The 24,701-nt window shown below is 48.5% G+C and overlaps 1 protein-coding gene across 1 annotated transcript in view; it reads right to left on the bottom strand.

Annotated features, from left to right (window-relative positions):
• Positions 1 to 14,372: 14,372 nt before the first annotated feature.
• LOC135919682 (lipase lipl-1-like) overlaps positions 14,373 to 24,701 on the bottom strand; it is a 38,775-nt gene continuing 28,446 nt past the window's right edge. Inside the window, exons 6-9 of the mRNA XM_065453532.1 lie at positions 20,256 to 20,408; positions 16,892 to 16,963; positions 16,519 to 16,587; positions 14,373 to 14,625 (exon numbers count right to left, since the gene is read on the bottom strand). Of these exons, the coding sequence (XP_065309604.1) occupies positions 14,377 to 14,625; positions 16,519 to 16,587; positions 16,892 to 16,963; positions 20,256 to 20,408 (543 nt within the window). The 3' untranslated portion in view covers positions 14,373 to 14,376. The remainder of the gene's footprint in view (positions 14,626 to 16,518; positions 16,588 to 16,891; positions 16,964 to 20,255; positions 20,409 to 24,701) is intronic.

Raw genomic sequence — 24,701 nt, 5'->3', positions numbered from 1 at the left:
GACGTTGGCTTTCATACTAGCCCATCATGCAAACACTTCTACACATTGGTCGATGTCGTACAACGCAAGTAATGCGCCAAATGTATCAAGCGCAACTTACCGGACTACGCTTCGCGTCTTCCGTGACGTCATCGCAGGCAGCAAGATTGGCGCTGCCTATGAAAACAAAAAAACAAGATCACGTTTACCACGCATCCCGCAAAGGCAGACCGAAAAATTGGCGGGATCATGTTCTTGAACTGTTTGTAGGCTTCTTTTGCGCGATGATCTTTTGGCGCTAGATTTTGTCAGTGAAGTGTACGCGCGATCGCAGTGTTTTCCTTTTATTAATTCGGATATTTAATTTCTCCCTCAACAGCTGGTATAGTGGGGCAGGAGAGTGAACCACGTATATATGTCAAACAGTTCGTAAAGTTACAATGTCTATCTTCGCGTCACTTGACTGCAGTCCTGTTTTTAGCGATGGCAAAGAGTGTTTCTACCAATCATATGAAGCCCCTTGGTTTGAAGTAAATATATGCAAGGATTTCCTCCCCGCTGCGCACTTCCATGTGGCACAAATAGCAAGTTTTTCAAAAGTAGGTCGAGCCCGCATTCGTGGCTAACATGTGGTGTCTTTCATGAACAAATAAGGGCACACGGGAAATGTGCCATTGGCCGTATGGCTGTTTATCGTGAAAGCTGAAAAAGAGATGCAGGTGTGGTTTTGAGCAGAAATACACGTGGCTTCTAGGTGATTTCGATTCATTTTTTACACGCTTATTATGACTGTCGAAGGCCCATGTTCGTGATTCAGAATATCGTGCGGGAAGACAAAAAAAAGGTATATATTTAGCAGTCTAGGGTGTCCGGCAACTTGCTATTCTACTACGTACCTTCAAAGTACAGACGAAAGTACGAGGCAGAAGGAAAATGGCGTGCACAAGCGCTAACTTCCAACTAAACTTTTTTTTTTCGATACACTACAATTTGTTTAGCAGAATGCGTTGGTGGGCAAGTTGGTTCATTGTACTTGGAAAGATCGGGTGCGCTTTGTAGACGATCACAAGGAAGAAGACGGAACAGGCGCAAACAAACAACTGAGGTTTATTCGAGGGAAACACTTAAATATCAGTTCATGTCAGTGCAGGCGCATCAGGGTATCAGCAGCAGGTAAGAGGAGAAAGAACACAAAATGAGAAAAAAAAAACCAATGGCGTGGCTCAGCTAATATTATATTCTAGGAAAGGTGCGTCCCTATTTTAAAGTATGATCGATATGTCACTGATGCATGCTTGTCCCTTCTTTTTTTATATAATATGCCTCTACAAGTTACAGCACTGAAAAAGCAAGGGAACTTCTAGAGGCATATAATATAAAAAAGAAGGGACAAGCCTGCATCAGTGACACATCGATCATACTTTACGATAGGGAGGCGCATTTATTAGAAAATATTATTAGCTGAGCCACGCCATTAGTTTTTTCTGATTTTGTGTTTTTTTCTCCTCTTATCTGCTGCTGACACCCTGATGCGCCTGCACTGGCATGAACTGATATTTAAGTGTTTCCCTCGAACTACAAAACTCACCGAAATCACCGCACCAACTGGCAGCTAGCGCCGCAACGCGCGATGCTATATATGGACCGGCCGCCCGCGCAGTCTGTGAGCACGTGACCCTTTGTACCACCTCCATCGAAAGTTCGACCACAGCAGTGCACTCAAGAACTCACCGAAATCGCCGCACCAACTGGCAATGGGCCATTGCTGGCAGCGCATATGCAGAGGGCGAGGTAGTATGGGAAAGTTCGCATGACGAGCGGCTTCGGAGTACGCTGTGGAAGATGACGACGAACGCGAGAGCAGTAGCGAGGACTCGTGCCTATGGTGATGTGAACTTTCGTACAATCTCCGGCCACACCGCTGGATTTTCATGCGCCCAGTGGCGTAGCTAGGTCGCGTGGCACCCGGGGCCCTTAGGTCTTCTGCCAACCCCCCCCCCCCCCCCGCTGGGTGTAGCCGGCGGAAAGAGGGGTGTCTCAGACGTATATGACACCCCCACATGCCCCTTGCACCCGGGGCCCACGGCCCCCCAGCCCCCCTGTTGCTACGCCACTGCATGCGCCATAAAAGGCTGTCGCATAAAAGTAGGTAGATTTATCGTTGTGCTCGAACCACTCGGACAGCGTTTTAACTACACGCGGGTGCAGCGTGTTGGCGTAAGGCAGCACGCCAGGCAACTCCTTCTGGCCGAAAGCAAAACCGCCCTTGCAGCTAGCAGGCGTCTTACAACGCTAGCGCGCTGAGGAGTTCCGCCAGCTGGCGTGACAGGCGTTGCACCTTGGTGGTGAACGAGATGAGAACGGTGGAAACCCTTCGCTGTTAGTCAGCGCGCAGAGAAATATGAGATAACGTTAGCTTGACTTTTATTGTCTGTCGCGCTCAAACCATTACATCAACACAGGAGCTCACCAGAAACGCTAGTGGACCCATGTTCTGCGTGCACGCAACGCCCACGCCAGCAGCGCAGCGCAGAATGCTGTGCAGTGCCCTCCACCGAGGTGATTGTGCAGAGTGAGACAGTGCGTCCTCTTGCGCTTCGTCGTTTTTTTTAACGCGACAGCGTTAAGGAGCTCGTGTCGCACAAAAGCCGGTGTCGTGGGCGTCGGTGTCGGCGTCAGCGGCGTTGGCCGTGAGCGATAAAGCATAGCAGACACTTCATGAATAAAAAACTTGTAAGATGGGCTGGGTGGGAATCGAACCAGGGTCTCCGTAGTGTGAGACGGAGACGCTACCACTCAGCCACGAGTTCGATGCTTCAAAGCGGTACAAAAGCGCCTCTAGTGAATGCGGTGTTGCCTTAGAAACGAGCTGTTTTTAAGGCTCAGGCGTGCGTCGCTTGCTCAGGCGCGCATTTCGTTGCCGCGCCGAACGCGGCGTTGCTTGCCGCTCACCGCGTCCGTTGTGGGGCGCGTAGTCCCTGCGCCGTAGCCCATTGTCTTACACCCCTTGGCGGGTCGACGGGAACGCTGTCGCGTTCCACTCTTGAAGGCGAAGCTTAAGCGTCCTCCAATTTTTGTTCTTTTTTTTTTGCAGCCAAACTCACTCCGCGTCCCTAGAGAAACTTTAATCCTACGCGTGTGGCAGGCGCATGCGCCGTCAATAGCAGGACAGCATGACGACTGTAGCTCCAATGGTAAGGACGCAAATCCATTTCACCCGTCCGTGTAAACGTTATCACAATAAGATGGGTCTTCATGTTTAATTTCAGTGAACGAACGCTGCAGAAGAACCTCTGGACGTACAAGCACATGGTGATGCAGGCGACCTGCTGTGTCCGTGCCTGCATGCACCTCACAATGGCATCTAAACCCTGTTTTGCCTGACTGCATCCCTGACTTGTCACACGTGATGCATTGAGTTTGTGTGTAGTCTTTTAGTGATGTAGGCCTAACAGATTAGAGGCATTACTCACGTGGAGTATCGGCGCTTTAACCTTCGGAGCTTCCCAGCCTCCAGAAAAACAGTAATGACTTTGACCTCGAAAGTAGCGTCTCGTCCGGGCTGCCAATGTCCATGAAGACGTTCCTTCTTCGTGAAGAAGCACTACGAGTCCTTCTCGAAGGTAGGGGCCTTTCAGGAGGGTTTGCTCAATTGGCCTCCACACGATTAGACACGATCTCACCGTTAATCAACTCGGTGAGAGAACTTTCTTGTTTCGAAAATTGTCGGCCGCATCCCGAATTCCACAATACACTGGGAGACGTTGAATCAGGAACATGGCGGTCATCAACAAACGCCGCCCTGGAACAGCCTGGGATTCGGCGGATATGCTTGAGATTAAGAGGTCCGCATTCTCTGCATGGAGAGGGGGCCTCGGAGCCAGGCGTCTCATTTGTGGAGCTCACCAATGATTCTGCATAATCATCCACTGGAAAGCCTTTGGTATCAATCGAGGTTAGAGGGCTACTGTTTAAGTTACTGGACTGGAATTTCTTACGCGGTAGGCTTAGCTCAGTAACTGGCGATTTGTCCACGTTGCATACCGGAGATTCGCCCGAGGCTCCACGTTACTAGCCGTGGGACAGTCAGGGATTCCGATGCTACTACTTGGAATGCGACTGGGCCCTGGTTGGGATGGCGAATCGGTTTTAAGGCTCTGCTCTTTGCTAGCCGACGTCACTGGAGAAACGGCGCTGGGAGCCTTTCGCGCCGCTTCCGGTTCGATGGTTCCTGCATGATCGATGTCCATTCCGGCAGGTCTGTGACGGGCTCGCTTTCTCCTTGATGCCCTCTGTGACGCTCTACGCTTTGCAGCCGCCTTCTTAACTGCATTCCTACACGAGCAATGCTACGCTTCCTTAGGACTGTCAAGAGGTAATTCGTTTACGAGGGCTCCCGCTTATTTTCCGTCTACTTATTCGGAACTAGACATGTTATTACCAGTGGCCTTGCGTAACACAGTTTGCTGAAATGATAGATTCTTTCTTCTTCTTCTTCCTCCTCTTCTTAAAATTGAAAGCTCTACTCTAGACATCTCCAACTGATGCTAATGATGTTATAAACCCTTTAACAATGGTACAAAGGCCGTGGAACTGTGTACTGGAATTGTCGCTGCGTCTGCTACGTTGTTTTTTTTGCGACCAGTTTGGGATCTATACACAAAAATAAACATTTCAATATCGGAAACGAATAGCGAGAAAGTTGGTTAGGCTTGTTTATAAAAAAACGCAGTCCACAGGCTTCACCTGCAGCTCTGTTAGGCAACGCTAAGCTAGAAAAACTATAACTTAGGCAACAGCGCTACACAATGAATTTTTTAAATCTCTTTTACTCCGGATAATTAGGTACGTGTATGAGGCAGGGTACATATCTAAGTGACGGGGAACCGACAACCCAGTCACTCCTATAATACCAAAAAAGTAACTGTGCTTTCTTGTAACATCAGTTTCTTCCGATATTCATTTTTCCCAAGAACTATAACCGATTGTAATTCGCTTCCAGCAGCTGTAGCCGAATGCCCGACGGTGTCATTTTCTTTACATGCTTTGTGTTCCATAACACATACCTCTGGTGTACACGGGCCTAGGTGTCAATTTTTCGCATCTTTTTGTATATAGTATATTGTTTGCTTGTAACTTGGTCGTACAGAGTTCTCATGAAGTGAGCTTCTTGAAATCTCCGAAATATTTACGTTCTTTGCTGTATGTATTGGTACGTGTTTACATTATATCTTTTCTACGTATGCAAACATTGGAACCCACCCTTGCCTACGATCTGAACCTTCACCGGCAGTACTGAAATAAAGAAAATATATTAGCGGCCCTGAAAATTGTTGAACTTTCTCTTTTTCTTACCTTTACTGAAATATGGCCTTAGTGTTGTATTATGCGCCTAGAAGCCACATAGTATTTTGCATTATCTTTTGCAATCGGTACGACTCGATTAGATGAAATATCTTTTTGTCACAATAACAGCATCATTTAAATGGGACATTCACGTCAATGACGCATGTGCGCACGCATTTAAACAACTCAAACTTCAACGTAGAAACAAATGAAGTAAATAGATCTGTTATTTAAGATATTTGTGCGACTTTCCAAAGTGACGAATTCTAGGCCGCAAACAATGATGACACAAGTTGCCATGATGAGACATTGATGAAAGAAAATTTGCATATCCGATGCGATTTATTCATAGACGCTAATAGATAATATATTCGATACGCTGCTACGAATGTTCACTTTAAAGTATTTCAATTGGCGAAGAACGCAGAGGGTGTAGCCAAATGGCCGTTTCCGTCGACACCCCCCTGACTGACGGTTAGCTATTCCTTTCCACACTTCTGGTTTGAAGCTTTAGGCTCGGGCGTCTTTTATATAGGAGCGGATATGAATGGTTTTAAGTCCTGAAAAAAAAGAAGCTCAAAGAAGAACTGCAGCTCTCTTTGATGAATTTCCACCAGCATAAGTAGTAGTTTCTGCGTCCTTGTCTTCTTTGAGGTGAAATATAAAAATAGCGAAAGGTGATGAAGACGATATTGGCAGTACCCACGCTTTTGATCATATTTTGCGCAGTACTTCTTGTCTCAGTAACGACCATAATTTCATGAGTTGTTTCTAACATTCTAAGGGGTATATGTAGGTCGTAAAGTTTTCCCTCTCATTTGCGCATAATCCGCAGCATGTCTCGATCTGCATGTCCTAAAAATTGGAAAGCACAGCTTAATGGGGGTCTAGCGCTATGCATCTGCTGAATCTAGATTGATGGTGTTGCTTATGATAGCTTCGCATTTGTATTTTTATTGTTCCAGAGATAATAAATCAGCCTGAATTGGCAAGCGTACGCAATGGCAGGGTCTCCTGTAGCGAAAGACTCTGATTGAAAGACTCAAATACGCTGACTGCCTATGGGAACGGTGCATGTAGAAGACGATGGCGATGAAGAGAAGGATGAACACCTTCATTCATGGCAGATCCCCATAGTGGTTTGAGCCATATCCATAAGCACAAAACCAAATCTAACCTTACATTTGCAGACGTGGGGAACAGCAATTGCTGCGCAGTTGGAGAGAAATACCCCCCCCCCCCTCTGTGATGAAAATAAATTCTACGAAGTACCATTAAGTATACAGAAGCCATTGAACTGCAACGACTAGCTATGGATAATAATCACAAATAATCGTTTTTTGGCCTTTCACATGCAATAACCACACTCTGATTAGCATCATGAAATATCTACAACACCTAATTGTGTCAAGGAGCTGACAGTAACCTGCGATTTCAATATACTTCATATTGCCTCAAGCCTTTGTGTCCTATATATAGGGTGTTTCACTTAACTCGAGCCACACTTTAAAAATATTCAAGTGCTACGTGGATGGACATAACCAAGGTAGTGTTTTTTGCCGTTGCTTGGAGATACTCAGAATATTTTTGGATCCCGCCTAATTAGATAATGATTTTAATTATTTATTCAGGTTCTTATTATAATTAGAATAAAGGTGTCAATGAGGAAGTTGTGGAGCAACATGAGAACTTCTCGGTAAAGCTTTCTGTTGTTCAATAAGAGCCACATAAAATTGTTTTTCCGAGCGTTAAAAAAGCCCGCGAATACACGCAAAGTGCCTCGAGCGGCCACTCGCGGGGCGATTGTGCGTGTATTCGCGAGCTTCTTACACGCTTGGAAAAACACTTTTACGCAGCGCGTACTAAGCAACAGAAAGGTACAGCAGGAATATAGAGAAGGAAGGCCTCTATCCTGACACGATGATCGGCTTCCGGCGCAGACTCAGCACACAAGATGCCATGTTACAACTCAAACAAGAAATCGTCGACAACAAGACACAAGACAGCAAAGTAATTCTGGGACTCGATTTACAAAGTGCATTCGACAAAGTTAAACACTCAGCCATATTAGGACAAGTATCAAGACTCAACATGGGGGTAACGAGCTTGTTAGATATGGAGCTGGTTCCTGAGGCTACTTCGAGTTCCCCAAACCGCTTCGAGTGGCAGCACAGCTAATTGAGGAATGCGGAAGCCGGAAAACGCATTCCAGAGAAGCGGCCGTGCCAACAAGTTCGTGCACCGCCGGGATTTGCAGGTGGGCGTCCGACAATGAAGCAGGTGCACGAGCGCCCCCCCCGCTCCTTCTCCAGCCTACAAGTGGATTGCCAGTCTGCGTGGCAAGACCGCAGAGAGCCCCGACAGGTGTGCCACGCGACACGGGCGCCTACCATTGGCTGAAAGTGGCGTCATCGGAGTGGACTCTCCTATTGGTCAAAAATGACGTGACTTACAGTGCTCGAAGGGTTGATAAGAAGCCTTCCAGAGAGACCTGAGCATTCTGGGACATGCCCTGATTCCCTGATTCACCTCTCTCGAACTTCTTGCCGCGGGCCGCAGCGTCCGAGTTGCTGCCGGCCCATAATGACAGTACGTCTGATACTTGTCGCTCACCTCTCCTGTACATAATATGTAAATAAACCCTCCCAAGTTTGTGGGTTTTCATCCTGAAGCCCGTCCTCCCAACCCCTACATCTGGTTGGCAGCGGTAGGATCGCCTCCGAATGCATCAGCTGGTGGCAGCGCTACGAATCAACCTTCGTCGAGAGAGATCGTAAAGAACCGGGAAGAGCGAAGAAGAGAGAGCCTTCGTCGAAAGAGGTCCGAAGAGACTGGGAGTATCGAAGAAGGAGCGAGCCTTCGACCCAGGGAGTCCGGAAGGAACCGGCAACAGCGGACGAACGAACCGGATGGCAGGGTGCTGCAACCGTAAGTGAGCGCGTGGTTTTTTTCCTTATGATTCGCCAGACTCAAAGGTTGTGTGTTCAATTTTGATAGTTCTGGGAATCGGGAGTTTGTTGCATTGTGTGGTTGCACAAATTAATTAAGGAAAACAGTTTTAACCACCTGTCGGGGCAGCTGCCATGGATCTTAGAAGGTTGACGAGGTTAGACTTGTTGTTGGTGTGCGACGATTTGGGAGTTGAGGCGGACGAACGGATGGAAACGCCAGCTATCATAAAGGCGATTAATGATAGTGGCAATGATCACAAAAGCATTGAGCTTGCTTGGGAAGTGATACAGGAGCCACGGGAGCGAGAGCGTCGTGTACGTTTGCGAGCGCGTCGTGAACTTAGGAGTGAGCTTAAGCGTGAAGAACGCGAGAATGAACGGAAGCAGGAGCTTCAAGAACTTACTCTTAGGTGTCAGCGTCACGAACGTGAGAAGGCACGCGAACGTGAGAATCAACGTAAGCTTGAGCAAGAGGAAAAGTATGAGAGAGAGAAGGCAGCGCTGATCAAAGAGATACAGTATTGTGATCAGTTATTGGCACAGAGACAACGGCTGTCTGTGAATTCTGTAGATAGTACAGAGCGAAAGAATGAGCAAGTGTCTCGCAGATTTTCGCCAGAAGCCGACGAAAAGAGTAGTGCCTGTGAGATTGGCTGCCGATTGATAAGTGAAGGGAGAAAGCTAGCTGCTAACGATGCCTTAGTGGCAACAGAGGCCGTTAAAGGCCGTAGTGAGAGCGACGAGGTGCTGTGCCAACAGATGACTGTAGAGACAGCTAGGCCAGCTGCGAACAAATTGGCACAGTTACCGAGCGTGTGCGTCGCTGGTAATGTTAGCGAGGTTGCTAGCGAAGAAAAGGGTACTGCTGACCCAACAGAGGCGAGCACCCATGTCGAGCCAGATCTGCGTGCAGAAGTGAAGTGCGAGCTGAGCGATGCAATTGAGAGTAGTTCTCGGGATGGCGAGCTCCGTAGTCCACGAGAGAACAACTGCATTGTTCAGGGATCGGTGCGGCTCTCCGCCAGTCTAGATAGCCTAGATAGGGATGATTCCGTTATTAATCATTCGGACTGTGCGCGTGAGACAGCGATCGATACCGACGGGCTGTGTGCCGATGCACAGCGTGAGCTGGGCAATGTAGCAGAGGGCAGTTCGCAAGAGTGCGAGTTGTCTTACTCGAGTAAAGCCTGCTGCATTGTGCCAGAGTCGGTTGAGCTGTCCGCCAGTCGAGGCAGAGAGAGAGTAGATTTAAATGTAAATCACTCAGACTGTGCGGGTAAGAGGCCGATCCGGGCCGACGAAATGTGTACCGGCCAGCACGAGGCACGAGAAGGCGACATGAAGGCGAGTGCAAAGAGAAAGCGCCGTAAAAAGAAGCGCGGTAGAGACCGAAAGTCGGTAAATAATGTAGCGCCGCCAAAGATGGCGAGAAACCCAAAAGGGCAGGGCGCGAGGAAGAAGGTGCGGTCGTCTAGGACGATGTTGACGCATCCAAAATGGTCGAGCCACCGGTCAAAGGGGGCCCGCGAAGAATGTTCTGCGCGGACGCGGACAAAGGGCACGGGGCAGTTAAGCTCCTCGTCGTTCCGTAGTTCTTTTTATAGCTCAGCGTGCAGTTCGAAGAAACGCAAGGTGGCAGGACGAGACCAGGTGGGGAGAAGCGACGCGGTCAATCGGGTTTGTGTTGAAAGCGGGGCGCGAGGACGCAAATTGGCAGGAGACCGTGACGTCTTCGGGGAGCTGATAGTTAGTCAGCCCTTTTGTTGTCTCTCGGCAGCCAGAGTAGCTTTCAAGCCGCGACCACCGCGAGGACGGCTCAGAGTATGAGTCAGACATAAGCGTTTGGAAAGGGAGGTGAAGAGCCCTTCCATAGAAATGAAATGTCTTGTTTTTATTTTTGAGCATCGGAAAGTTTTCGCGAATTGAGACTAGGATTTCTTTCAATGTGTAAGGTTTGAGCTTTGTTTGTGTTTTCGTTTGAGAAGCTCGAGATTTGAAAGATTCGAAGAGTTTGTGTAAACATGTAGTCTCGCGAGATGCTCATTAATAAGTAGATAGGTTTTTTTTGTGTGTGTGAGTAACCTGAGGGTCAAGGTTATTGTTGAGAGGCCTATCGTAACGCGCGTGTTTTATTTAACCTTCTTTCTTTTTAAGTGTTGAATTTTGCAAGGTTAAGCGCGTAGGTTTTCAGTGAGTGCATGATTTGCACGGCGAAGCGTTCTTAGTTCCATTAGCGCGTGTCCTGTGTGGACGGAAGGAAGCAGACTTTATGACTGGGTTGCTCGTGTGTGTTGAGGGCAGCCGTATTCTGACTTCTTTAGTGAGCGTGCGTGGAAAGAGTTAGTAGAAGACGCATCATTTTAAGAGTTCTGCGGAGTGTGTAAGTCCCGCAAGTTTAATTGTTCGTTTATGTCACGTGTCCTGTAGGACTTTCAGGAAAGAAACGTGAGTAAGCGTGAATGAAAAGTTTGCCTACAACGCAAGTACGCGTTTTGTTTAGTGACCACAAGGCTAGGGCGCTTGTGATTAGGTACTTGTGAGGTTGACCAGATTGTTCAGTGGCACCAATACGTGCGATAAGTACGCCACTGCGATAGATTGGAAACATGCTGTTCGTGTAGTTAGGCCACTTAAGTTATGTTCGGCTGTTTTCATTTGTTGTTTGCATCGTCAACGACCCTTTTGTTTTGCAACAACAATAGTACTCTGGTCTTGTCGGCAATCGAGGAGAAATGGATAGCTGTTTGGAAGGGTGGTTGGAACTGTTGTCAAAATTGGGGAACTAAAAGATCAGGGTTCATTTTGACTCAGTAATAGCCTGGCGAGTCAGGGGCGAAGAGCCTGCGCTTACACGTGGGGCAGCGCTGTGCTGTTTTGTTTGTTTGACGTCTGTTCTCCAGGGCCAAGGATCCCGAAGTTCGTCAAACGAGGCTCGACCCCAGTACCCTGCAGCTTCTTTCAGCGTTCCTCCTGGCCAGCGAATTGAGTTCACCGGCCATTCAGAACAACCGGGGCGAGGACGAGCTGTTAGATATGGAGCTGGTTCCTGAGGCTACTTCGAGTTCCCCAAACCGCTTCGAGTGGCAGCACAGCTAATTGAGGAATGCGGAAGCCGGAAAACGCATTCCAGAGAAGCGGCCGTGCCAACAAGTTCGTGCACCGCCGGGATTTGCAGGTGGGCGTCCGACAATGAAGCAGGTGCACGAGCGCCCCCCCCGCTCCTTCTCCAGCCTACAAGTGGATTGCCAGTCTGCGTGGCAAGACCGCAGAGAGCCCCGACAGGTGTGCCACGCGACACGGGCGCCTACCATTGGCTGAAAGTGGCGTCATCGGAGTGGACTCTCCTATTGGTCAAAAATGACGTGACTTACAGTGCTCGAAGGGTTGATAAGAAGCCTTCCAGAGAGACCTGAGCATTCTGGGACATGCCCTGATTCCCTGATTCACCTCTCTCGAACTTCTTGCCGCGGGCCGCAGCGTCCGAGTTGCTGCCGGCCCATAATGACAGTACGTCTGATACTTGTCGCTCACCTCTCCTGTACATAATATGTAAATAAACCCTCCCAAGTTTGTGGGTTTTCATCCTGAAGCCCGTCCTCCCAACCCCTACAAGCTACAATTATATTTTAGACTTCTTGACCAACCGCACGGTAGAACTGCACGCCGGAGACCTCAAGCTCCCCGAACACAAGCTCGGCAGTACGGGTACTCCACAGGGTTCGGTCATATCGCCGTTGCTCTTTAACCTCGTCATGATCGGGGTAGCGAGGGCAGTAGCGGGGACCGGCGTCCGGCATACTATCTACGCCGACGACATTACCCTGTGGGCGGTCGGTGGCACCGACGCCAGCATCGAGCAACAGCTGCAAGCGGCGGTTACCGCCATCGAGCAGCACCTTGATGGCACAGGCCTAATGTGCTCGCCCGCCAAATCCGAGCTGTTCGTCATCACACCGCTTCGACCGGGACGGAAGCGCGCTCCTCTTCGGGAGTGTGATCACATCAAAATTGGGACTGCATCGGGGCAACGCATCCCCGAGGTGCCCAAGATCAGAGTACTGGGCCTGCTGGTCAACAAGAGCGGCCGCAACGACGAGACCATCAACAAGCTTACCACCAAGGCAATGGACGCCATCCGGCTTATACATCGAGTCTCTACACGACGGGCGGGCATGCGTGAAGACAGTCTCGTGCGCCTTGTCCAGTCGTTCGTGATCAGTCGCATCGCCTACGTTGCGGCCTACCTTAATTGGCACGTCACTGACAGGACCAAGATCAACACGCTGATCAGACGGGCTTACAATACGGCGCTGGGTTTAATAGAGACCACGAATACGGCTCGGCTCTTGCAGCTCGGCGTCCTTAACACCCTAGAAGAAATAGCCGAGGCGCAGCTCACCGTGCAATTCGAGCGCCTCTCTACCACCAAGACGGGGCGCAGTATACTGACGTCCCTGGGTTACAACCCCCAAGCCAAGAACGGCGGCAGGCGCGGGCCAAGACCCTCACCGAACAACACGCCCAAGACACGCACGCCCGGTATGTGGAGGCCGCGGAATACAAGCGGGCAAGCTTCGCAGCAGTGGTCGTTGCGGCGGCTAACGCCACCAAGACAACGGCAGCGAGCGTGCGGTGCACGAACGCCACAGACGCTGAGGAGGTTGCCATCGCTCTGGCGATCACCGAGGCCGAGTGTCGCACCGTGCTCAGCGACTCGAGGAATGCCGTGCGTAATTTTGCCAAGGGGCGAATATGCGCGCCGGCGGCCACCATCATCGGCAAGCTCCAATTTCAAGACCGCGGCAACACCGTCCGTATCAAGTGGTTCCCGGTGCACACCGGCGAGTGTGCATCCTCACCGAACCACAACGAGATTCGGCGGCGCGAGCGCTTACCTTCCGCGCCCCCGAGAGTGACCGTTCCGTGTGGTGGTTCGAAACCAAGGACAGATTGACTAGTTATGCCGAAGTAACCAAGTGTTACCGCTTAGCACGACGGACAATGCCGCCTCCCCACCCGGCACTCAGTCGGGAGGAGGCCGTAACACTAAGACAAATACAGACCGCGTCACTCCTCGCCCCCGCAATGCTGCACGTGCTTCACCCAGAGCTCTATCCGAGTGGGCTGTGTGGTGTTTGTGCAGCGGGTCCGGCGGACCAATGGCACATCATGTGGGACTGTGCCAGGTTCCCGACGGCAGCTACCTCCAGGACTTACCCGCCAGAACTTCAAAGTGCACTGCAGTCTACAGACAAGGACTCACACCTATGGGCCGTCCAGCAGGCCCGGGGTGCGCTCGAAAAGCACAAGCCTCGTGACCCACTACAAACGGGCCCAACGGGGCTAGTGCAGAGTAGAGTATAACCCCGGGTCGACGCTTGGCCAGCATCATGACTCGTTAAATCGTCGTTTGCCGGCACTTTATTAAAGTTATTCCTATCCTATCCTATAGCAGGAATGTCTGATAATGTTCTACAATTTTCTCATTCACATTATTCATGTAATTGTTATATTTGAGAAGCTGATTTTATAGTTAGGTATGATTACATAACTAGGCAGAAAAAAGACAATCTGAGTATCTCAAGCGACGGAAAAGAACATTACCTTGGTTCTGTCCAGCTACATGGCATATGCATATTTTTAAGCTTTGGCTTAAGTTAGGACAGAAAATCATATTTTTTACTCTAATATAAAAAATATTTTTAGTTGCTTAGGCGGTAGTAAAGCTGTACAAAACGAAAAAGTATTCTGCTTGCTAAAGGAATTCAGAGCTGAAAGCTTTAATAGCAACCACTTTAGTGTCGTCATGATATCAGCGTGATTATGATCATCAGTGTCATCTTTGCTTCTCGATTGCAGCACAAGGATAGGCAGCTTTGTCTAGTTTTGCTGCGTTAACCAGCTCATGTAATATCCCGAAAACGCATTCAGGCGCTTTAGGTGCTGAGATATAAGAGCAGCTGTGTTGCGCATAAGGATGCAATGAAATAATAAAGTTAAGCCTATGCTCAAGTTTTCTCAAAAAAATTATGTACGCGGTACATATAAAACCTAATAATCTCGGAAAAACTCGCAGATTTTATTTATTTCCTTGGGTTTTTCAGTTTCCAGCGTACTTGGACACGAACTGTATCATTGGTTCATGCACGATGCCCGTGGCGTTGGAGCCCAGAACAAAGTCTAGGTGCTGGAAGGTCTGCTGCGGAACGTTGTAGTTGAGGGCAACCACTTTGCCTATCCGCTTCACCAGGTCGTCGATGTCCGTTGGATCGGCCAGCCTATCGGAAGGCCCTCGGAAAAGGCCTATACGAGAGCGAATGTTTTCCAGTGGAAACTGCGGAGGCGTGGCCTGTAAGATCGAGAGTGCGTGCGCGAAACAGCGGGTGAATAAGTAATGCAAACAACAATACCGTTTACCGTCAGACGGACGGACGGACGGACGGACGGACGGACGGACGGACGGACGGACGGACGGACGGACGGACGGACGGACGGACAGACGGACAGACGGACAGACAGACAGACAGACAGACAGACAGACAGACAGACAGACAGACAGACAGACAGACAGACAGACAGACAGACAGACAGACAGACAGACAGACATACATACAGACATACATACATACATACATACATACATACATACATACATACATACATACATACATACATACATACATACATACATACATACATACATACATACATACATACATACATACATACATACATACATACATACATACATACATACATACATACATACATACATACATACATACATACATACATACATACATACATACATACATACATACATACGGACGGACGGACGGACGGACGGACGGACGGACGGTTGGCATCTTGTGCCGCCAGCGGTCCTCGAACAATTTCGTTTAATACGGGCAGAGTCATACGACAATATACAGAAAAATGTAAAAAGATAATTTTTGAAGAGCGTGTCAGCTGCTGTCACTCTTGAAACACCACCATAAAGACGGCAACACTAAACGACCGACATCATAATTGAAGTAAAACTTCAAATGCGAACTTTAGTGTCTCTCATTTTTGGCATGTACAGAAATTGACTTTTAGATATCGCGGTGATCCCTTGCCACGCAACAGAATTATTTGTCGTAATATACATGGCCGCCATGGCGGTGCAATATTCTACATCCGCATACATTTATGTTGGTTTAAGAACTAACTTATTCTCTCTAGACCAACCGCCCTTTCGGCAATTCATATTTTAAGCATCTTACTGCAAGAACTTTTATCCAAACATAGTGAGAGTATGAATCTCAACCGGAACTGACTGCATCGTATTTGATCAGGCTTGTAGCATTTGGTACAAAAGAATAAAATCTACCCACTGTGCCGAACAGATTTTTTATGCAGCTAATAATTTATTTACGAGCACTGTTGGTTATAAAGCTTTAAAAACAGAAGCATGAAGTGTACAACAATAAAACTCAGTAACAAACATAAAACTCTGCAATGAGCAATTATTGAATCATTTAGAGTACGGAAAATTACTGCATTTTACACCACTCTAAAACACATCACGAATTGGCATGTAGGACTTAAACAAATCCATGTCGAGCGATGTAAATGTATTTTGTGTACTGTGAAAACTTATATAGGTTACGGGTTAACCTCCTGGCCGTGGCGGCCGCATTTCTTTGAGGCTGAAATTCAAGACCACTCGTGTGGTTATATTTAGGTGCACGTTAAAGAAACCTTCATCGGGAGCACCTGACTACGACCTGCGTCTTAGCCATATTGTGGTTGTTACACGTAAAACCACACAGCTAGCTAGCTAGCTGTCAATTTATAAGTAACATTTGTCACGTTCAGCAGCTCTGACAGGTGCAGCTGACAGCACTGCGATATCTCTTTTTAGAGCGCAGTTGCAGATTCGTAAACTTCAGGCTTCAGTTTTCGTAAACGCAGATTTCTGGCATTCATTTTAGAACCAAATCAACCCTGATCAAACTTCTGCTCCCTACAGCCTGGTGAATTCAGCTATGTCTCGTGAATGCAACAAATATCGATGAAATGGGTTGCCTAGTTATCTAATAACAGCAGTTCTGCTTTTCGCGTATGTTTGAATAGGAAAATTGCAGTTCAACCGAAGGCAAAACCTCCTTCAAATGCGTTTTGTGTGCGTTTGAAATTACACAGCGCATACTCTCGTTCAATGTTTACCATTTCCACAAGTCACAACTGGGTGTCTTACCTGGCCATAACGCTTCTGGTTTTCAAGAAAGCCGTAGTCGTAGCGGTTGAAGTTCTTGGCTCTGTAATTCTTGATATGGAACAAAAGTACGGAAAGTAATGTAAACATACGTTAGGCGAAGCTCTAATATAAGACAAACATATGCAAGAACTGAAGGTGGCTCATGTGGTGAAAATAATTTTCCGGTTAGCCGCATGGTTCTAAGGGCCATTGAGATCTATAAAGAAAGCTGAGCGATGGATCTGCACACTGTTGCCGTGAAACTTTCTCCTGCATTTTACTTTGCATATGGTGTTCCTCAAAGAAAGATGATAAGCAACTACATAAAAGCCTCTAATTTCAAAACGTACGGACTCTTCGCAGTTTTTCATACCTTGGCGTAGTGCACAATGTTTTTCGTTGACGTGCCTGCCGGTTGATGTGCAATATAGACGGGAATTCTCGTCTGAAAAAGGAAATGATTTAATGGGTGACGAAAACGAAAAATAGAAACCGTAAGCAATGGCGATACTAGATGTCTATGCATCATACGACATAACCAGAGAGAAAGAGAAGGAAAGATAGGCAGGGAGGTTTTATTGATTCATTCTTTTGTAATAACCTAAAAGTACATGTGAGCACAATATAGAGGGAGGAGGCGATGAAAAACAAATGCATATTTAGAAGCGCTAGAATATACAACAAAATGGAAAAAAATATGCGATGCATAAAAACATACAACGTAGTGAAATTATATAAACACGCCATTGCAAATTAAAAAGAACAATAATATAAACTTACGCACTAACAAACACAGAATTGCAGTGCTACATGTGTTATTCAATTTACTGTTGTTCATTACGTTGCATTTTGTGTGCGTTATATTTATGTAATGCCCGATTCTGGGACCTTAGGTTAAGTAAATGAAATGAAATGATATTTTAAACAGGAAGGGGGCCTCTAATCTTATTTATTCATGCGGGTAGATTATTTTGTTCATTGGAATCTGACTGAAAGACTGTGAACAAGTGGCGTTGCCATTCGTGGTATGTTGAGTTTAAGCTCGTGGTCCCGACGGGCTGGAAGAAATGAAGCTGGATATATACATATGGAGTGAAGAGCTATGTTGGTAAATTTTGTGGAAAAGAGAAATGCGGGATTCCTTGCGCCGAAAACAAACCAATCAAACACCAAGAGGGTCTTTAATTTGTGTGACACTCACATTTCAACTGTAATTTGACAGCATGGAGTGAATAGACCGGTTCTGTACTGCATTAAGAGAGTGTTTTAATGTGGCCTGACGTGGCTCCCATAAAGAGGAAGCATGTTCCAGTTGTGGACTGACGTATGCAGTCCATAGGTTGGCTAAACGTTGCCCACATTGTTACCCTAGACGTTAGAAAGGAGATGGGGGAGTGAAAGCATGCGGGAGAAACAGAAAACGCGAGTCTAGATTACAGTTTCACATCCACTATGCCAGGGTAGCTTATGTAAAGCCGGGCACTCAAGCCTGTCGCCTTCAGGTGCAAACCACGCGGCCATGCTCGAGTCATTTGCTATAGTGCTCCTACATCGCTGAATCAAACGAGCTTTGCATCATCTTATTTCCCGCATTGTATTGCAGCTGCGCGATTTTTTTATCTGGGAACACTTAAACGCACCTGGAAAGGTGTCGGGCTTTATCTATGCATAAGAAAAGCACCTTTAGACGTTTCCTTTTGCACACTCTTTATTTAGCGACTTCAAGATTTGATGAACATTAAGTTTTGCGCTTTTTCATACTGCAATAGCATCTTTGACACGTTCGTGCGGACACATAGTGCTTGTGTGCATACATAGTGTGTGCAGTAGTGCGTCAACTTGTCATCTTGTCACGGGTATTGCGCATGCGTGACTTGCCAGAGAAATAAAAGCAAAAGGAAAGGCCAGGACATCAATCAGGCCTACGTCCTGTTTGCTACCATACGAAAGAGAAGCTGGAGTGAGGGATGGGAAAAAGAAAGCTAACAACGAGGGCACATCTATGCGGAGTTGCGCATAATAGCTAGTCTACACAAAGGTCTGCCGACTAGTCTTCAATGAGAACTGTTGAATGTAGTCTGTAAACTACACTAAGGACTTTCGACTTCACAAACTGCAGCGATGAGCACAACGCTTTCTGAGCATCCGACGCCTCTGGCCACGCTTTGAGGGCCTTTGCCACCGAGAATGATATTGAGTCTATAGGTGTTCTAACGCTAATATACAGACGCTGGTGCTCGTAGGAATGTCAGACGCAGAGGAGATGCTTCTACAGACTGTACACACCCCCGGCTATTGCATGGAAGTGTACTCGCATGCACAGAAATTCAGTGCATTAGGCGCCTAACTTCCCTAGGTAAGTTTCAAGGTAGCGCCACTCTCCCTTTTCCGGTCCCTTCGTCATCTAATGCTCCTCCTATTGAGCACCGCAAGCACCTCCAGAGGTGAGTTAACCACAAGTGCCAATTCAGACGGGAAACATCCGACTTTTATCTCCGTGCTCCCGCTGTGCCACGGCTTATGTGTGGGACGGTGTTCTGTTCCGATTTAGCGCATCCGGACAACGCGTTATTCTAAAATGCCTTTCCCGTGGCACTTAATCGGCTGTCCACTTTCTAGGGTATGTTGGCACCACTAGACACTCTCGAAAGTAACGCAGCAGCACCTACGGTGCGATCTCATAATGGCTTGGGGAGCAAACTGTTCGATTACCGTGGAGTGATTGCTCCGAATGGCCTTAAATTTTGTTAGCGAGAGCAAGCGAACGGCTCGCTTTCGGAATCGTTATAAGGACACGTGTACGATCACTTGCGGCTCTTAACTTTCTCCATCCAGCTAATATGGACTTCAGAATGCGTTGGCTAACTAGGCACAGTCAGGCCAAAGCGATCAGACCGCGCCGTCTTCAACTCGTTTTGCTTGTCACGGATGTGTTGCGGGAACTTCTTAGCGTAATGCCGAAACGCAAGTGGACATGAGCTCAAGAGTTTGGAAAAGAGCTTCCCTTCACAACAAGAAAACTTATAATGAATGTTGAATATCGTTTCTCTGGCACACCTCCCCCCCCCCCCCATCTCACGTCATGCTTTGCCATCCTTGGAGTCTGGTCACACTACCCAAAATGTTACAAACCTCCCAGCATGCGTTTGAGAAGAAATAGCTTCTAGGCTTTGTCATTCTACACTTATTACCAAAGCTTGCTCAGAAACTGTATTTCCTACAGTATATCCTTATTCGCGCATGTGCTGACGCAAACCATGCTTCATGAAAAATGTTCGGACCTTTCGAGGGCGCAATATTGAATAGTGTGGTCACCTTGAAACGCCACGGCACCGCACTCAGCCAATCACTGGCACTGGCGGGGGCGGGAGAGCACAATGACGCGGAGTGTGGCGGCTAGGTGAAATTGCGCTACCTAAAAACTTGTGGACGCCTAGCGCCTTCTCTTGGTATCACGCTCCATAGGCACCGCTGAATGGGTGCCACGGTTTAAACATCGAATCTCTCAAATGCACGCAGGTTACATTTATAACTTGAATTATATTTGAAAAAGAGCTCCTTGGGAGCATCTTCGGGCAGTTTGAGCTGTGTGGCGATAAACTTTAGGTTCCTCAGCAGTTGGAAAATTTCAATAGGACCTCATTGAAGTAAACTGCCCCAACCTTCTTCATAAGTCTCCGAGACTGTCTTTGTTCCTCAAGTGTAAACTCATTATGGGAAGCACCTAGCCATCTCACCCTGTTCAACTGCTCACTGCTCGCGCCCACGGCAATTTGGATGGGTAGGAAGCAAGCTCCACGTAAACGGGTGTTGCAGAACTCGCCGATGAAAGTTTGGGTAAGCACGCTGGACGTTAGCAGTGCGCCCCTTGTAAGGACATCGATGCCAGCCTGTAACGGAAGAGAAAAATATACAAGGTTCATGAGTTTAAAAAAGGGCATCACCGTGTTATTGTCATCACTAGATGACTATGTTGCCGGCATCGTGGGCGGTCAGTAACAAAGCTGGTAGCGGCATCTGGTGGCGTGTTCTCGAAATCAGGCTTGTACACGTTAAAGAAACAAAGTAACCGATCACACTTACAAATGCTTATAACAAAAATGCAACAGACTGCAGTTACCAACTACAGCCCTACAGAAGTATTTGAAGAATAAAATGTAATCGATTACATTACTGTTACTCTATATCATACTCTTATTAGCATTGCAGAAATACAGTAAATAGAGTGAGCTGGACTGGTTCGTTCAAAGCGGCCTCTGTGGCCCTTCAAAAGATGATTATTTTCACTAAGGGTTCATTATCAAAATTATCTTCGCTAATCTACTTTCGTTTCGTTGTAACGACTTAGGTAACGACACTGCAAACTAGCTCGCGCGCTAGAGAGAAGAGCTGTATTGTAACGTACGAAAACCTTGATAAAAAGATAAAAACTGCTAATAATGTGGGGTGATTATTTAGGCCGGGGCGTGTCAATTCTTCCAACTTTACTCCATACGAAGAAGCAGGCAACATCGAACGCTATCAGCGGCCTTGCCCAAAATACTGAGATGAACGGGCCGCTCTGTTTGGGAACCCGAAAAAGAAGCATCTTCTTCCGCATGCGTGTCTGCAACACTTTGTGTTCCGAGAAGGGTCAGTTGGGACCCTCGAAGAAGCCTCAGTATCCTTGTATTCCCAAGATATGCTGGTGCGGGGTGACACGCTGCAGGATAATGATAAAAGACGCTCAGGGAAAGCAACTGCCGGCCTCGATCACCAGGCTGAACCTGCGTAATGCTACAACCCACCACCAACACAACAAGATCATGGTTTCTCACTGTCACTCTGCTCACGGTCTGGCTCCGCAATGAAGCACAGCGCTTCATTGTTGCTGGGGTTAGGGGCAGGCACTCCCAATAGGGCCATTGAAAAACTGGAGAAACTCGTACATAGGTAATCCCCCAGCATCCACGTCGGAAGTGCCCGTCGTAATCGACCCATTGAAGCCCCATTTCTATTGTCAGCCAATATCTCCTGGACATATTACCGCTGCCCTTCATTCGTTGAACGACTGATTTTGACGGACGCCAGCAAATGTTGGCGTTGCTTGAAAAGGTGGCGAAATCTGTAATGCAATTATTTAAAAAGCTAGATCATATCCAGCACCAAAAATACTGATCGTTTGTTACAATTGCCAAAAAATGGTTTTATATATATTGCTACGGCACAATATGTGCGATCACGAAAGGCCAGCAGTGTGAAGACGACGACGACGTTTTAGAAGCTAGCGCGGGCTGTTGCCTCTTGGCCAAGCGCAGCGTATTTTCCTTGTAAATATATTTGTACATAGCTTGTCGTCTGCGTCTTTCTACGTAACATATTTGGTGGAGGTGGACGTTCCCTGTACCTCGTCACGGAGCTTCGCAGTGGACGGTACGTCGAGCCTACCTTCATGGCTCCCGGCGACGCCAACCCGACTCCACCGGCTCCGACACCTGCTGCCACTTCGACGACCTACATCACCCTCTCCGCTCCCCGTGTTCCTGGCGTATTCTCGGCAAAAGATGGGGAAGACGTCGAGGACTGGATCAGCCTTTACGAACACGTCAGCCGCAATAACCGGTGGGACCCAACTATCATGCTCGCCAACGTCGTCTTTTACCTCGGTGGCACACCTCGAGTTTGGTATCGGACGCACGAGGATGAGCTGACCAGTTGGGATTCGCTTAAGCAAAAGCTTCGAGACTTGTTCGGCAACCCCTACGGTCACCAACTTGCCGCGCAGAAGGCGCTTTCCGGTCGTGTGCAGACGTCAACGGAGCCCTACGTCACGTACATTCAGGACGTCTTGGCTCTGTGCCGCAAAGTTGACACCCACATGACTGAGTCAGACAAGGTTTCCCACATCCTCAAAGGCATTGCCGATGACGCCTTCAACTTGCTCGTTTGCAACAACGTAGCCACGGTGGATGCTGTTATAAAAGAGTGCCGCCGCCTGGAACTCGCCAAAAGCCGACGTATTGACCAGCAGTTTGCCCGTCTGCCCAACACCCCTGCGACATCTTCATGTGCCGACGCTCCTCGTCCGAACAACACTGCCGATGTTACCAGGATCGTCCGGCGTGAGATCGAGGCCGCCTATCCGGCTGCCTTTGACTCCAGTCCCACCACCGCATCTGCCGTTACGGTCTCACTGATCCAGGCTGTTGTCCGCCAGGAGTTTGAAAACATGGGTCTTCACACCATCTGCTCGGCCCATCGCCCTGATACCCGCCCGGCTTCTTCGATTTCGCCCCGTCCCGCATCTTCTTACCCACCTCGTTTCCGCAACCCATCTGAATGGCGCACTGCTGACGACAGGCCTATTTGTTTCCACTGCCATCGCATCGGACACATTTCTCGGCACTGTCGTAGTCGCTGGAGTTCCCCGATCCGGTCTCCCTCTACTGCCTACTCTCGCCCCTCAGGTGGCCCTTCTCGTCCCTATGCCGCACGCTCCGATAATGCCGCCACTGATTCTCCTGCAACGAACCGCCCCTATTCTCGTTCGCCTTCGCCCCAACGACGACAATCTCGCTCTCCCCAGCCCCGTCGCTCCTATTCGCCGACTCCCTTCGGACGCCGCTCCCAGCCGGAAAACTAGACGATGCAGCGCCTCGAGGTGACGCTGCATTGCCCCCTACGCCGCCAAATCCTCTACTGACTTTGCCCACTCATCTGAACCTTCTTGACGTGCAAGTCGACGGTGTTTCTGTGTCTGCTCTCATAGACACTGGGGCGCATTTGTCCGTCATGAGCGCTGACCTTCGTAACCGGCTCAGGAAAATTATCACGCCCGCCACGACGCCTGTTGTCCGTGTCGCCGATGGCGGAACAGCCCCCGTCATTGGTATGTGTACCGCCCGCGTCTCCTTCGCCGATCGCTCAACAATCGTGCTATTCACAGTCATCGCCCACTGTCCCCACGACATCATCCTCGGCTTAGACTTCCTCTCCGCACATTCTGCTCTCATCGATTGTTCCGCCAGTACTCTCCGCCTTGACCTGCCTGTTCTGGATCCTGCTGAACCACACCCCAGTCGCCTCAGTTCCGCCGACTTCGTTCGCTTGCCACCTTCGGCACTGACCTACGTTGACCTAGTGTCATCCCCACCAGTCCCCGACGGTCACTACATCGCGGCTCCTATGCCAGACGTCCTCCTTACACACGGGATCACAGTACCCCATACAGTTTTATCTATTACGGCGAATTGCGTCTGCCTGCCAGTGGTCAACTTTGGCTTGACGACACAAGTGCTGCCACGTGGGATGTCTTTGGCCCAGCTTTGTTCATTCGAGGATCACTCAGTAGCATCCATTGCAGTAGAAGACACTTCATCCGATCCTCCTCTCCCATCGCAGTCGACAAATTGTACCATCGCTGACTTACGGAAAATGATTGCCCCCGACTTGCCCTCCGAGCACGCTCGTGACCTCTACCGCGTTCTGTTTTCCTACCACGATATTTTTGACTTTAACGATCGTCCTTTAGCCCAAACTACAGCTGTCAAACATCGCATTAATACCGGCGATGCCCCTCCCATTCATCGCCGCCCGTATCGAGTGTCACCAGCTGAGCGTCAAGTTATTCACGCAGAAGTTCGCCAAATGCTTGCCAAGAACATTATTGAACCGTCATGTAGTCCTTGGGCGTCACCGGTTGTGCTGGTAAAAAAGAAGGATGGTTCATGGCGCTTTTGCGTGGATTATCGGCACCTTAACAGGGTTACCAAAAAGGACGTGTATCCCCTACCTCGGATTGATGACGCCCTTGACTGCCTCCACGGTGCTCGCTATTTCTCCTCTATTGACCTTCGCTCCGGCTATTGGCAGATTGCCGTAGACGATCTCGACCGCGAGAAGACTGCCTTTGTAACACCCGACGGTCTTTATCAATTCAAGGTGATGCCGTTCGGCCTATGTAACGCTCCTGCCACTTTTGAACGCATGATGGACTCCCTTCTTCACGGTTTCAAATGGTCCACGTGCTTGTGCTACTTGGACGACGTTATCGTATTCTCCCCAACGTTCGCTACGCACCTCGAGCGCCTCTCAGCAGTCCTGGACGTTTTTCGGCGAGCCGGTCTGCAACTCAACGCATCGAAGTGCCAATTCGGCCGTCGCCAGATTACCGTCCTTGGACATCTCGTTGACGCGAACGGAGT

The sequence above is a fragment of the Dermacentor albipictus genome, chromosome 10 (assembly GCF_038994185.2).
Source record: "Dermacentor albipictus isolate Rhodes 1998 colony chromosome 10, USDA_Dalb.pri_finalv2, whole genome shotgun sequence".
In the NCBI taxonomy this organism is placed as follows: Eukaryota; Metazoa; Arthropoda; class Arachnida; order Ixodida; family Ixodidae; genus Dermacentor; species Dermacentor albipictus.
The sequence above is the reverse complement of the archived record's forward strand: the minus strand, read 5'-3'. Positions and strand labels throughout refer to the sequence as shown.